Genomic DNA, 15,132 nt, shown 5'->3' with positions numbered 1-15,132 from the left:
AGAAAAAGACAATCTGATCAGTGGTAGCAATAATAACAATAATAATGTGCAAATTTGGAGTTCTACCATAAATAGACATATTATAAACATTTGCACTTAAAATGAAATACATTGTCTTCTACAGAAAAAAAGAAACAAGGCATCAATATGATGAGGAGGTTGGACTTAATGGTCACTCCTAATGTCCCTTCCAACTTTCAAATTCTAAAATTCTAAATTAATGTAGCTATAGGAGAGTGGTTTAGCTTATGAAGATATGCTTCCAAAGATTGAGAAGGTCCATGTCTTGAGAGTCAATCAGCAAGTAGGTCCTGCTTTACCTCCCTCATTTGTTTATCTCCCAGAGGAGACAACTGGAAAAGAGGTGGGAGAGAAGTTTATCTTCCTCAATTCCCAGTAGGATATTTTTATTGTACTTTCTCATATCCAAGAGCATCTGATCAAGTAAGAAGTGAACTAAGACATGCCACCATACACACATTGCTGTGAATATGATAACCAAGACTTCAACAGTCCTTCAAGAACTAGAATATCCTTTTCCAAAGAATTATATAATTGTTTTCCAAAAAAATGTGCTATTTAGTTTAATCTTCATGTATGAATTGAATCTACATGGCCAATTTGATTCAATTATTTATGAAATCTAACTAGATCATCTTAAGAAAATACATCATGTCCTCAAACGTATAATTGTTTATAATCAATCTTGTCAAGTGAGGAAAAATATGTTGTTACTTCGTGACTACGGAAAAGATAATCAATATCCATTTCACTTATACTGTGCCATATGTGGATATTATTTCTCAAAGGTCAACATGAGTTGTGTATAAACCAATTTTAAAATGTTCTCAAATGTTATCTAAGACTCAGATGTCAAATTCTAACTTTAGAATTTCCCACTTATATATCTGACTTGCCTCCGGGTTTTCAAAGGAGGCTAACAACATTGAAAGACATTAGAGTACCAATCTACATAGTGACCAATTTTTTCTTTGGTAGACTAATGGAGGATGGATCTTTCTTGTCTTGACATATGTTGTACAGCATGACTACTATGTTGACTTGTTTTGCTTATATGTATTTCTTTGTTACAAAGGAGAATTCTACTTGGGAGGCAAGGGGATAATCCTGAGAAGTGACAAGTGTTCTAGGGTAAAAAGCACCAATAAAACATATTTATTTAAGGAAGTATGTATAGCAAATGCTATTTTAAATACTAAGTAAACACTTGCTTCATTTTCACATAAAGTATTCAAAACTATCCCTAAGTAAGAACAGATACTCTCATAGATTTAGTGGCAACCTAATTTGAGACAAAGTTATTTTTTACAAAGTCATTTCTTATGTACAAACCAGAGAAGAGATTACATAACATTATAAATACTCCAAGGCCTGTTAAATATAATTACCAAGTCATTTATATAAATATGTAGTTATGATGTAGTTACATGTGTTTATAGATGGCAATTTTCCCTTCTAATTTAAAAACTCACATTCAGGTGTTGAATACTAAATGAATTTACGCACTTCAACAGTGTCATATTGAACACATTGTACTTTTAATCCAAACTCTAGAGGATGTAGAAAAAGTATAAGAAAAATCAACTTACTTGGAACATTTTCATTTCCATATATACTAGGGTACATTTTCATGATTACATACAAGGAGGATTGATGTAGCTGGTTACATAGCAAAGAATGAGTCATCTGGGGATCTGATATGTTTTAGACTTTGAAATTTATTTTTCTGATTAGAATTAGCTTAAAACACTCACAGAGAATACTTGTAGTTATGATAAACTGCTAGTTCTCTGAACAAAACTGTATTTTCCCCAATGTCTCCATAGAACGTGAGCTTTATATTTTTATGTTAGTGAAAATAATACTCGCACATAGCTTCAAAAGCAAAACTATACAGACTGATTTTTTCATATGCAAAATGAAAACAAAGAAACTAGTGGGATAATTCATGCAAAATCTCCCTTTCCTTTTCCTGGAGTTTAGCAAAAATTTCTACAGTCATCCAGTCAACAGATATCTATTGCATCAGTCAATTAGTATTTTTGAAACACTTACTATATGCCAGGCATTACGCTAAGGTCTGAGAACAGGAAAGCAGAAATAGTCCTTTCTTTAAAAGAGCTAATATTCTAATAGGGGAGAAACATAAAAACAGCTGTGTTTATACACACACATACGTATATACACATACACATACATATACACAAAAAGCATCAACAAATCATTTTTATCAACTATACCTGTATATTTAATGCATATGGAATAATTTTATCATATATATATGAAAAATTGAAGTTATTCTCACAAGGAAGGCAATAAGATTAAGCAGGACTGAGAAAGAAAATTATTCGTAGGGGTATCATGAAAGGAAGAAACGTGATATTTCAACAATATCTTCAGAGCTAAATAATAGTTCATTCATTCACATAAAATATATTTATTAAACATCCAACATGTACAAAAAAGCACTGTTCTGGGTGCTTTGGAGAAGACAAAGATATATGACAAAGTCCCTTTCCTCAAGGATTTTATGGTCTGAGAAAAGTTTACAATCTATGACTATGCCCACCATCACCACCACCACCACCACCAAAGGTAACAGCAATAGTCTGAGGCAGTGAGTGATAACTGATTAAATCAATGGTACAGAGAATATGTGCTGTTGCAGTTTCCTCTCAAAAATGAGACTTCACTGTTACTCTGAATTATGTAAAAAGGAAAAGGGACATAGGTAGCAGTGTGCTTGTAAATGTCTAAAAACTGGTCCTCCAAGAAAAAGTATACATGACATGCTTTTAATTTTTATCTGCATTCTTAACATTTTCTCTGTCATTTTCATAAGTTTAGAAAATCTGCAAAACAATAAACCAACCCTGTATGTGTAGCATTTGTTTATTTCCAAGGTGCAAATACCCACACTCAGAATTTAACAATTGGATTTTGTGAGCCTGTACAAGGTAGCTCCCAGCCACCCTTGGATTTATGGAGGTTCTTGAAGATTGAGAAGGATTTGAATGGGCAGAGAGGAGAATGGAAGGGCATTTCAAATGGAGGAAGTAATGAAGTGAGTCCTAAATGTTGAGGTGCGAAAGCATGAGGCATATTCAGGGAGCTTGGAGTAGATCAGTTCTATTTATTTTATTCCAAAGCATTCTATTTTGAAATAATTTCACATATGGAATATACGAGGAAATAATAATGATATCATTTCTTTATGTGGAACCTTTCTCTATGGAGTCCCAAATCTATTTAAAAGACTCCTCTGATTAAATATTACCCTCTTAAACATCTCAATGTCATTGGCAGTGATAAGAAATTCTATTATTAATGTTGGGGAAATTACTCCTGTGTCTATATGGAGTCAAGAAATGTGTTTACATTTAGGTTAATCATTTTAATGGACTATCCAGATAACAGCTAATAAAAATAATAATGGCCATCTTAATAGTGTAGCCATTTATCAAAGTGGACCTTCTTTACATGTTTTTACATTGCTTTTGAAGAAACCTACCTATCCTTATTACCTCATGATTTATTTTGTAAAATTACTGCTATACATTCTGAAGGGGGATAAGGATTTAACCTTTATGCTATGTGCATTCAGTAGTAACTGTTTAACTACTGGCTCTCCAAGATAGTCCTCCTCCACCACATAATGTGTATATGTGTGTGTGTGTGTGTGTGTGTGTGTGTGTGTGTGTATACACATACCTGACAGACTTCTAAATAATTAACATTTTATCTATCACTTTTAAAAATCTAGACAATCAATTAAACAATAAATCTTCCTTTGATTTGTTGTGTTTGCTGATTTCCAGGTGTAAATGCCCATACTACAAATTTAATAATCCATTTTTTGGTGCTGAGAAGAGATAGCATCAACCCAAGTCTGCATGCATTTCTTTTAAAAGGCATTTCAGAACCAATGAAGTCAGATGATTTTATACTTCAGTCCAGAAAAAAAATAGAAAAGTCATCAGAGGCTTGAGTTGTCAAGTAGCAGGAAAGTTAATGGATAAACTGAATTATTTTTTTTTTGGGGGGGGGAATTAAAACTCAAAATAAGTGGCAGAAACTTAGTTGAAGTAATAATCGACATTTACATTTTAATGACTGCTTATGAATACTAGTAAGTTAGGAAATGAAGGGATCTTAGCGATAACTTAGTCTGACGCTCTTATTTTAGAAAACAGAAAAGAAAGACACAGATTTCTCAAAATTACTTCTAATTGCTTAAAAATAAAACCCAAACTCCTCAATCTATTTCTTTAAGGCTATGGAATATGACATCCTGTCCCAGGTTTTTTTTGTTATCTTCTTCCCTACTGCTCCCCACATACACCCCATGATCTCACTAAAATAATTAACACTGAACAAGGCCTACACTTTCCTGACACACCAAGATTTTACTTCTCTCCATCTGAAGTCTTTCATTCATATCACCAACTGTCAAAGCCTATCCAAAAGGTCCAATTCAAATGCTATTTTACCAAAATCCTAAACTGTTGTGTTTGCATATTTATGAAGTTTTCCCTAAGTCATCTCAATTTCACCTTCTAACATCAACTCCAACACACATCTTTTATTAAAAAATCTCTAATGCTGATGGGTATTATATTTATTTATGAACTTATTTTATCTACTAGGTTGTAAAATCCTTGCTGCCAATGTTGTGTCTTATTCATTTTTGTATTCATTGTAGAATCTTGTATAATGACATATTTCATACTGTATATTAATAATGATTCAATAAAATATAAGGCAAATACAAATTTGGTGACAATATCAAAACAGTTGAATTCATTATCAAGTGCCAAATTGTACTTAGGATTGCCTTATACTATAATCAGTATATTTTGAAGCTTTGATTTGCAAAATAAAATTAACTAATTCATACATTGTCTAAATAAATTGCATATATAAATACGTATATACACACACAGATATAATAAAAAAGCAAGGGCATATATATTGAATGAATATATGTACAAAGTAAGTATCACATTTATGTTTCGATTATTTTACATTGGTGCCATTGATACCAGATGAAGTCTATCTGAGATAGATCAACTGAAAACCTCTTTAGTATTTGTCATGCACCCTCAAACTCTTTTTAGTGTCACTATATCAACACAACTATTTCAACCTCTTTCATAAGTTCTATGGAGGTCATGATAAAATTCTCTATGCTTTCTATATTTTCTGGAAATAAAATCCTCAGTCTTTATAATTCTGGCATGTAACTTTCCTGAAGAACTCTTTAAAATGTTCTACTTTGATAAATTGCGTCATATATACAGTATATGAGTGTGTATGTTCACACATGTACATGTATATATGTGAATGCATATATGCAAATATATGCATACACATACACATATATGCACACAATGATGATAGCAACTGGTCAGTTCTATGCAACTAAAGTAAACTTAAATAGTTATCTGAGAAATTACGGCAATGTAAATTTACATTTTAGTCCTTAAACTACCTGGACTAGATAACTATTTGATTCTTTAATTTTGGCTGTTTATGTTAAATCGATAGTTATGTGGCTTTTCCACTCTTCATTGACTATATAATCAGTTTCTCAGAGGTTATGTGTATTCAAAAGCAAATTATTTGTTAAGTACTTACAATGTGCAAGGTACTGTGTTATGTACAGGGAATACAAAGTTAAAGTTAAAAATATGACCCATGTCTTGCCCTGAGGCGTTTGCAGTCTATTGTGTGTGTGTGTGTGTGTGTGTGTGTGTGTGTGTGTGTGTGTATCTGTGTGTGAGTGCTGGGTGGGAGAAGTGTAAGGGGAGATGCATGAAGAAATATAAATGAATAATTGAGAGAATAAATGAATTGTAGATATAGGCTTTGCCTCTTTCGGCTTTTATTCCCTTCACAAATGACTACTAGTATTCTGTCTGGATTACTTAATAATGGTCATTGTCATAACTAGAAGTATATGGTACCCTATTCTAATCTTCAATCTTCAAATGTAACTGGAAATTTTGGACTCCTAATAAATTTAGAAAGGGTCTGCTTTCTTATTTTCATAATATATCTCCATTCGATTCCTTTGTCTTCAGCCAATCAGACAAATCTTCTGGGAAAAAAAAATAAATCGCAGAATAAATGACCTTTCCTCAGGATATTCATACATGTGGATTATCTATGGGTTAATTGTTGTCATTAGTTAAAATGTGTGGGGAACTGTATCAATATTTAAAATGATTGTGGTAACAGCCAAGGTTTTGCTTTGACCTGATATGACAGCTAGATATCTTCCAGAAGAAATGAAGCATTTCTGAGAAGAGACATTTTAATACATCATTTTGTCTGTTAAGTTCCACTTCCATAGAATTTAAATTTTAAAGATAAACTCTCAAGTTCTAAAGTTTAGATTCTGCTGAAATGTTCATTCCTCTTTCAAATACTCTTCTTGTCTGTATTGATATGGACCCAGATCAATTTTTCTCAACTGCTGTTCTATAGCCCAACATAGACCAGCAGCACCATCATTAATTTTTTTTATTAATCTGTAAAACTTTTACCACCATTAGACCTTCTTGAATCCTCCGAACTTAAAAAATTGCATTGTTCTCCACTTATTCCCTGATGCTTCTGAAGTAGAGCTTTCTCCCAGTTCTGGATTTCTCTTAATCTCTAACTTGTAGCCTCTATCCTCTGCCCTCTAATAGCCCTCGAGGTCATGGAGGATGGCATGGATCTATGGTAGGGAATTTTGCTGACTTAAATATAGTTTGGATCAAGAAACTCTGATCTAGATGATATTATTATTGTGATGCTTCTTCTCTGAACATATGCTCTTTATTTTGTTGCAGGAGGGGGAGCATCTGTTTATTAAATATTTCAAGGACAAGGAATGTTATGACTCAATTTTGACTTGTGGTTTGTAATCACCTTGAGGTCAGGAGTGATGTCTCTTTTATTTCACTTTTTAAAAAACTTAATTTTGTTTGCTTAATTAAGATCTTTGAAAAAGAGTATAAAGAAACTTTTGGACTGTAAAGGAACCCAGGGTTCATCTAGCCCAATCTTCTCTACCTCTTTTGTAGTGGGGAAACTGAGTCCTGAGGATAGGAAATGATATGAGCAAGATCACAACAGAGAATTAGTGGCAGAGTTGGAATTAAAGCTCAGGCCTCTTGACTCCAAGTCTAGTGCTTTTCCCACTACATCGATTTTGGTCATAATCAGTATAATGTAGGGAATTAGGACAGATATGAAAAAGGACACCACCATATTTCATCCTTGCAGCCATTTGAGTTACATTTGTTCCTTATACTTTCTTTTTCTCAGAAGAATTGACTCAAATATACTGAGATGGTCTAGTTGCACATGAACCAGAAGATGAGCTATTGGGTCATTCAGAACTATTTACACAATTAAAAATACTAGCAAAAAATGAATATTTCACCAAAAGAATGAAATATGTGAACCTTTTATTATGATTATTATCATTTTGGTGTGTGTAACACTTCTACCACTCAGTATCCTAGACCTGGCTAACTATCAGTAAAATATCCAAACCTGCATCTGCATACTCCCTTAATCCTCGAGTCAGTATTTTAAAATTACATTTACTTGTCAAAGTGCTAGTTGTATCTCTCCTGCATAACAGAATGACCAGTGTGCTACTTTGTTTCCTTATTGATTTATATACAGTGTTCTTTGATGTTTTCCAGTCGCTTACTTTATGATTTAAGTGTATACACGTAATGTTTATTTCTTTTGATTTTATATTGTGCTCTTACTATTGTCAGATATTTGTCTAATCTTATAAAATGTAATATTTGATGAAAATACTTGTATGTATGTTCTCTTAAATATCAATTGAACAAAGTAAAAATATCTATTCTTACAATTAAACTTTATTATTGAAGGTTTTTGTATGAGGTGATTCTTCCAAAAAAGCTATTCAGTTATCGAGGGTTGTGTGGAATAGAGCTTAATATCACTTTCTTAATAAGCTGTACTGATTCCCCCTCTCCCCCTAGGCAACAAACATTCTGAGGTGATTCTGGTAAAACAAACTTACTCAACTGTTACAAACTGGGAAAGAATTACTGTAGCTGTTTCACAGAGATTTCCTTCTCTGTAGAATTTATCTTTAGAATTTAAAGAATAGTTGAGAATGGAGAAAGGGGAGTTAAGAAATGACCAGGGAGAGTCACAAAAAAGGGAGATTTCATATTTGGGATGAGAATTTCCATATATTCAGTCAGCTGCTTTGAGGTTTTCTCTGTTCAGCTCCTGTGATATTTAATATGGATAATTCCTTTCTACATCATTCCTAATATTTGATCCTCACTGATCATTCTACTTTTTGGACAAAAACAGTTACTGTTCCCAATAAAGAGAAAGTGAACTGAGAGTGATTTTAGATAGCTCAGAATAATTCAGTGCCACCGTACCAATCAGCTATGTACCCTTGTGCTAGTTACTTAATCTTTCTGTGCTTCAGAAAGATTTTCAACTGTAAAATGAACTTTAATGTACTTTCCAACTCTAAAATTTTTTAATTCTATTATAAAGCTAATAGAATTTAATTTAATTGCCAAATATCTCTCATTTCTATTTGCAATTTGTGGTTTTTGTTAGTGTAGATGGTAAAAGTTCCTTGGTTCTTATCTTTGATATGTAGTTTTACTTTGTAGTATGCAAAATTATTATTATTTTATTTTATTTATTCTATTTATGTTATTTTAACTTTTTAAAAGATGGATTCAATTAAAATCATTTTAAAAAATTTCTAAAAAAAAAAAAGATGGATTCAGTTCTTTGCATCATTCCATCTGTTGTTTGTATTACTTTCAATAGATGGTGCTCTTTTCTTGGAGACGTTACTGTCATCTTATTTCTCTTTAGAAGATCAGAGAAATCAATTTTGTGCTTAGCCAATCATTAATTAAAGAAATGTGATCTATAAGTACAGAAAGAACTATTCTAGGCAGTTTCTAACATTGTGGAGATGAAAGTGTTCTTTAATCACTTTTAGGTGATTAGAGATCCTCAATGAAGGAAATCATCATCTGTTGAAAGGTTAAAGCAAACATTAGAAGTAAATCAGAAATGTCATACTCATTGCCAATACATACATGCAATATGGTAAACACCAAATCAGGAACTGGTATTCAAATGTTCATTTAAGAGAAATATTTAACATTAAATCTTTGTAAACTGTAAAATATTTTCATCACTCCTCCCAACCACAGTGCAATTCTAAGCACTGAATATTCACATACACACTACTGTGGTCTACTCTTAGTATATCTGGAATTTCTCTGAAAGTTGATAAGACATATCTCAAGATGAGGTCATTGAACAAATGCACTTAATTTTAAAAGTATAATTTGGAATTTTCTCTCTAATAATACTTTTTGGCACTTTAAGCAGCAAAAATTTGGCACTGATTTGTTATTTCTAAAAGGTTTCATCTCTTTCAGAAACTCAAAAATAAATAAAATAATTTTAATTATACCACTGAAACCTCTGTAATATTTCCTTATTCCATGATACTTTCAGGTAGAGTTTTCCAGTATCCCTGCAGCTGCTAGCTGCCTCTTTCTCCAGCATCAGTGTTGCTCACAACAACACCCTAACATGCTTGTCCACAACAAAAATCAATATTTGAGATAAAGCTCTCTAGGACAAACTTTAATACAAAGTGTCTTCCCACGAACTTGAAAGGTAAGGGGCTATGGGTCATGATGGAAGGTTGACAATGGAATGGAAGGTAGTAAGGGCTGTCTGTGGGAAAGGTGACACCTTCCAGGATCACACCTGGAAAATCTAAACCTCTCCTACTCTCCAGTTAAGGAAGAACAACTGGAATTCAACTACCATTATCTTCAAGTCACTTTTCTCAGGGAGACGAAAGCTACTTCTCTCCCTCCTCACCAGCACTCTGCTTTCATTGGACTCTGAAGAGAAGGCGCTGTCCTAGGCTATGTTTTAAAGTCACTGTTCGTCCTTTGCCAGTACACCTTTGACTTTCACCAAATTTTGGTTCTCACTTAAGTGGGCAGAGAAACAGAAAAGCGAGCTTTGCCTTTTACTGTGCACCGTTTCCTCCCATCTCCCACCCCACCTTGCTTTCTCCTACTTTCTCAGTATATTTTCTTCCTACCTACCACCAAATCTATCCTCCGCCCCGACTTGCTGTTGACTAATGGGATAGAGTGTCTCAAGCGTGCTCCTTTTGCCTTTGCGGCCAATGAACCCGTAGCTTGAGCCACTGGATGCTTTCTTACCTGATAATCACGTACATAACCAGGAAGTTTCCAAAGAGCCCCACAACACATACGATTGAATACAGGGCCATTATGGTGATGGCGGTGACCATGGAAGGACTTCCAGTCGGTGGACACAGGCTGCCGCCCCCAACCCCCGACTCGGTGCGATTGGGACCGCTGCATGGGTCGGACAGGTTGCCATCCAGGCGGGACAAGTTCATCCATGCACCGGATGGCGGTGTTGAGGAGCAACTGGAGGCGAGAGAGACGGGATCAGAGCAGCCACTGGAATTGGCTGGAAATGTACTGCTGTCCATGGTTCTGATGGAGGTATAAGAGTCCAAGTTCCCGAGATAAAAACCGCGGTTCTAGTCTCACCAGGCTGCTGCTACTGCCGACACGGTTCTTCTTGCTGCTTGTGGAGAAAACCGATTGCAGCAGGGAGAAGAGAGCCAAGCCAAAGAAAAGGGGAGCTCTAAATGTCTGACATTGTCTTCTGCTAGTAGCCCCCTCCCATCCCGTGCACACACAGCTCAGCTCAGGAAGGGGGGTAGGAGGGGTATGAGACTGAGTGAAGAGGAAGGAAAAGGAAGGACGGTGGATTTTGCGCAAAGCTATTCAAGTAGCCTGTCTCCCCACTAGGCTCTCACATGTGCCTGCATAAGGTTACATGTGTAAGTAAGGTGGGTGGGTAGGGGAGGGAGGAGGAGAAGGAGAAAGGAGGAAGGAAGGGAGGAAGGAAAGGAGGGAGGGAGGGAGAGAGAGAGAGAGAGAGAGAGAGAGAGAGAGAGAGAGAGAGAGAGAGAGAGAGAGAGAGAGAGAGAGAGAACTTAAATTCTCACAGTCTGGCGTTTTTTTTCACTTTTTAATATGGCATGAAAGACATAAACATATTGCACCAAAATCCCTAAACCACAAGTCTATTCCTTCCTCTTGTTATCTATTGGGAGATGGTTACACTGCTCTTCTATCTTTATTGCTATATCTAATCTCATTGTTCCCTTTCATATATACAAGAATGGAAAAATAAGCAGACCCTTTAGAATATCTAAATTAGATCCCTCAATCTTCAAAGCCTACTTGAAAAAAAAGTCCTTCTTGGGTAAACAAAGGAAAAGCAGAGCAAGTTTAGCTGAGGTAACTATTTCACTCCTTCCCCTTTCTCAACTGTCCCCTGTGAAATTGACTTAATTCCATCAACTACTTTTCTTCTTTAGTGTTAAGGGACAGAAGCTGGTGTATACCAGTTCAAACCATATATAGTATAGAAATCACCCAAAAGGAGAGCAAATGAGGAGCAGATCAGAATAAAGTATTCTCCAAGTGCTATCTACCAGGTAAAGACCTTCATTTGTCACTTTCTAACAACAAAGAGCATTACATACTATCAGACACCAACTGCCTTGTTTTTGTCTGATATAGTATTTACTTTAAACGAGGTTTTTACTATCTGCATTTGGAATGGTTTTCCAGTGGAATTTAAGACAATCTTCCTCAAAAAGCTATAGAAATTACCAATTACAAAAGACAAAACAAAATCAACTACCACAATAGAACATGAAATACAGACATGTAATTTTGGGCCTCTTATATTCTGAATGGCATGTATGAATTGTCTTAAAATTATTTGACAGCAAAAACTTTTATAGGCTAGAAGTACTTTATTGAGGAGAAAGTTTCCATAGACCAAATATGAGGCAAAATGAGGTAGTGCAAAGAACCCAAGAATGGGAGTTAGGAGACTTGGAGTGTAGTCCTGATTCTGCCATGAACTAGCTTTGTAATCTTTGACACATTATGCCTATCTTAGTTTGTTTTCCCTTCTCTTATTTAGACCACAGGGTACCTCATAACTCTCCTAAATTGAAAACTCTTTTGTGTGCTGCTAAAACCATTATTCTGTAATAGTCTGAGACAAAAATCTCATGGGGGGGAAGATTAAGAATCGTAAAACTATAAGGAATCTCACAAGATTATCTCATCTAGCCATCTGCCTTTAGGAAGAAAATAATCATTGCTTCTATTTTGCAGATTGAATTATTTCTGGAATATCTTTTTTTTCTAAGTCAACAAATAATCATATTTATGTATGACATTTATTAATCAATTTGTGCCCATTCATTTTTAAATGAGAAGATTAATTCAGAAACCACCATAATTTCCTCAATTCTTCCTCTGTGCAAGGGGAAAAAGAAATTAAAAGTCTTCTGATATTGGTAGATATTTAACTGCACTTTAGGAGAAAAGAATTGCCTAGAAGTTGGTAAACTCAATTTTAAAAACTATATGCTTTGGAAACAGGAAACTGTTAACTTTTGATGCAATGATGTTAGGGTATGTCTACCATTCACACATGATTTATTTATACTAACATATCCAATTTTCATTTTATTTTAGACTGTAGAATTAAACAATACAAAATAAGAAACCTAAAAACTATTGAATAATCCATGCTTTATAATGACTCAATTTGGAAGAAATGAATCTTATTGGAAATATTTTAATTTTGCTAGGGGTTTATTTTGTACTGCCATAAGAACTCTGTGACCATTTAATCATAGAGGTTATATGAGCCTTGAGTACTCACTTCCTTTATGATCCAGATGTGACAATTTGACCTCTCATCTAAAATTGCTATCATAAAGCAAACTAGCTGTCACTGATCTTTCAAAACAAAATTTGTCTGTATTGTCTATATAAATATCTAAATAGTACCTAGAATAAAGATATAAACATTGTATGGCAACAGTATGCTAGAAATTTAGGTTCCTAATATTAACACTTATTTGACTTTTATCTTTTATCCTTCTAAATATCTCTAATATAGTGCTTCTTGTGGTTAATTATTGAGAATTTCTGTTAATAGTGCATGGAGATAGAGCATAGAGCTTTTTTTTCATTTTTAAAAATGAATGAATTAATTAATTTTTAGTTTTCTACAATCACTTCCATAAGATTTTGAGCTTTAAATTTTCTCCCCTTTCCTCTCCTCCCCCTCCCAAAGATGGCATGCAGTCTGACATGGGCTCTACTTATACATTCATATCAAACACATTTTTGCATTAGTTATAATGTAAAGAAGAATTAGAACTAATAGGAGGAACCATGAGAAAGAAGAAACAAAACAACAAAAGCAAAGGAGAACAAATAGTATGCTTCCCTCTGCATTCAGACTTCAAAGTTGTTTCTCAGGATATGGTTAGCTTTTTCCATCATGGATCTTTTGGAGTTGTCTTAGATCCTTGCGTTGCTGATAAGAGATAAATCTATCAAAATCAGTCTTCACACAAAGTGAATGTTACTGTGCACAGTGTTCTGGTTCTGCTCATTTCACTCACGATCAGTTCATATGTCTTTCCTGATTTTTCTGAAGTCTGCCTGCTCACCATTTCTTATAGCACAATAGTATTCCACTGCATTCATATATCACAACTTGTTCAGCCATTCCAATGATTATTTCAATTCACAGTTGATAGACATGCCCTCAATTTCCAATTCTTGGTCACCACAAAAAGAATTTCTATAAATATTTTTGTACATATTTTCCCCATTTTTATGATCTCTTTGGGATATAGACCTAGGAGTTATATTGCTGGGTCAAAGGGTATGCACATTTTTATAGTCCTTTGGACATAGTTTCAAATTGCCTTCCAGAGTGGTTGGATCAGTTCACGACTCTACCAGCAACACATTAGTGTCCCAATTTTCCCAGTCTTTGCCATCATTTATCATTTTCCTGTTTTGTCATGTTATCCAATCTGATAGGTACCTCACAGTTGTTTTGATTTGCATTTCTCTAACCAATAGTGACTTAGAGCATTTTTTCATATGACCATAGATATTTTTAATTTCTTCCTCTGCAAACTGCTGTTCATATCCTTTGACCATTTATCAATTGGGAAATGACTTGTATTTTTTTTTTTTATAAATTCAGCCCAGTTCTCTCTATATATTAGAAATGAGGCCTTTGTCAGAGACCCCGAGTGAAAAAAAAATGCTTCCCAGCTTTCTGCTTCCCTTCCAATCTTGGTTGCATTGACTTTGTTCATACAAAAACTTTTCAATTCAATGTAACCAAAATCCTCTATTTTGCATTTCATAATGTTCCCTATCTCTTGTTTGGTCATAAATTCTTCCCTTCCCCATTGATTTGACAGGTAAACTATTTCTTGTTCTTCCATTTTGTTTATAGTATCAGTTTTTATATCTAGATCATGTACCCATTTTGACTTTATCTTGGTATATGGTGTAACACGTTAGTCTATGCCTAGTTTTTGCCATATTATTTTCCACTTTTCCCAGCAGTTTTTGTTAAATAGTGAGTTCTTCTCCCAGAAACTGGAGTCTTTTGGATTTATCAAATAGTAGATTACTGTAGTCAGTAACTATTGTGTCTATTCATCCATTTCACTGATTGTCAAATTTATTAGCATATAGCTGGGCAAAATAGCTCCTAATTGTTGTTTTGATTTTTTCTTCATGGGTAATCAATTCACCCTTTTCATTTTTGATGGTGGAAATTTTGTTTTCTTTTTTTTTTAAACAAATTTACCAAAAGTTAATCTATTTTATTGGTTTTTTCATAAGACCAGCTCTTAGTTTTATTTATTAGTGCAATAGTTTTCTTAATTTCAATTTTATTAATCTCTCTTTGGTTTTCAGAATTTCTAATCTGGTATTTAATTGGGGATTTTTAATTTGTTCTTTTCCTAGTTTTTTAAGTTGCATGCATAGTTCATTGATTGCTTCTTTCTCTATTTTATTCATATAATCATTTAGAGATATAAAACTTCCCCTAAGAACCATTTTCACTGTATCCCATAAGTTTTGGTATGTTGTCTCTATTGCCATTCTCTTG

General features: G+C 34.1%; 1 protein-coding gene across 1 annotated transcript in view; it reads right to left on the bottom strand.

Annotated features, from left to right (window-relative positions):
• OPRM1 (opioid receptor mu 1) overlaps nt 1-10,591 on the bottom strand; it is a 46,215-nt gene extending 35,624 nt beyond the window's left edge. Inside the window, exon 1 of the mRNA XM_072643750.1 lies at nt 10,293-10,591. Coding sequence (XP_072499851.1) covers nt 10,293-10,591 — 299 coding nt within the window. The remainder of the gene's footprint in view (nt 1-10,292) is intronic.
• Nucleotides 10,592-15,132: the final 4,541 nt, after the last annotated feature.

This window comes from Notamacropus eugenii, chromosome 2, assembly GCF_028372415.1.
Source record: "Notamacropus eugenii isolate mMacEug1 chromosome 2, mMacEug1.pri_v2, whole genome shotgun sequence".
Lineage (NCBI taxonomy): Eukaryota > Metazoa > Chordata > Mammalia > Diprotodontia > Macropodidae > Notamacropus > Notamacropus eugenii.
The sequence above is the reverse complement of the archived record's forward strand: the minus strand, read 5'-3'. Positions and strand labels throughout refer to the sequence as shown.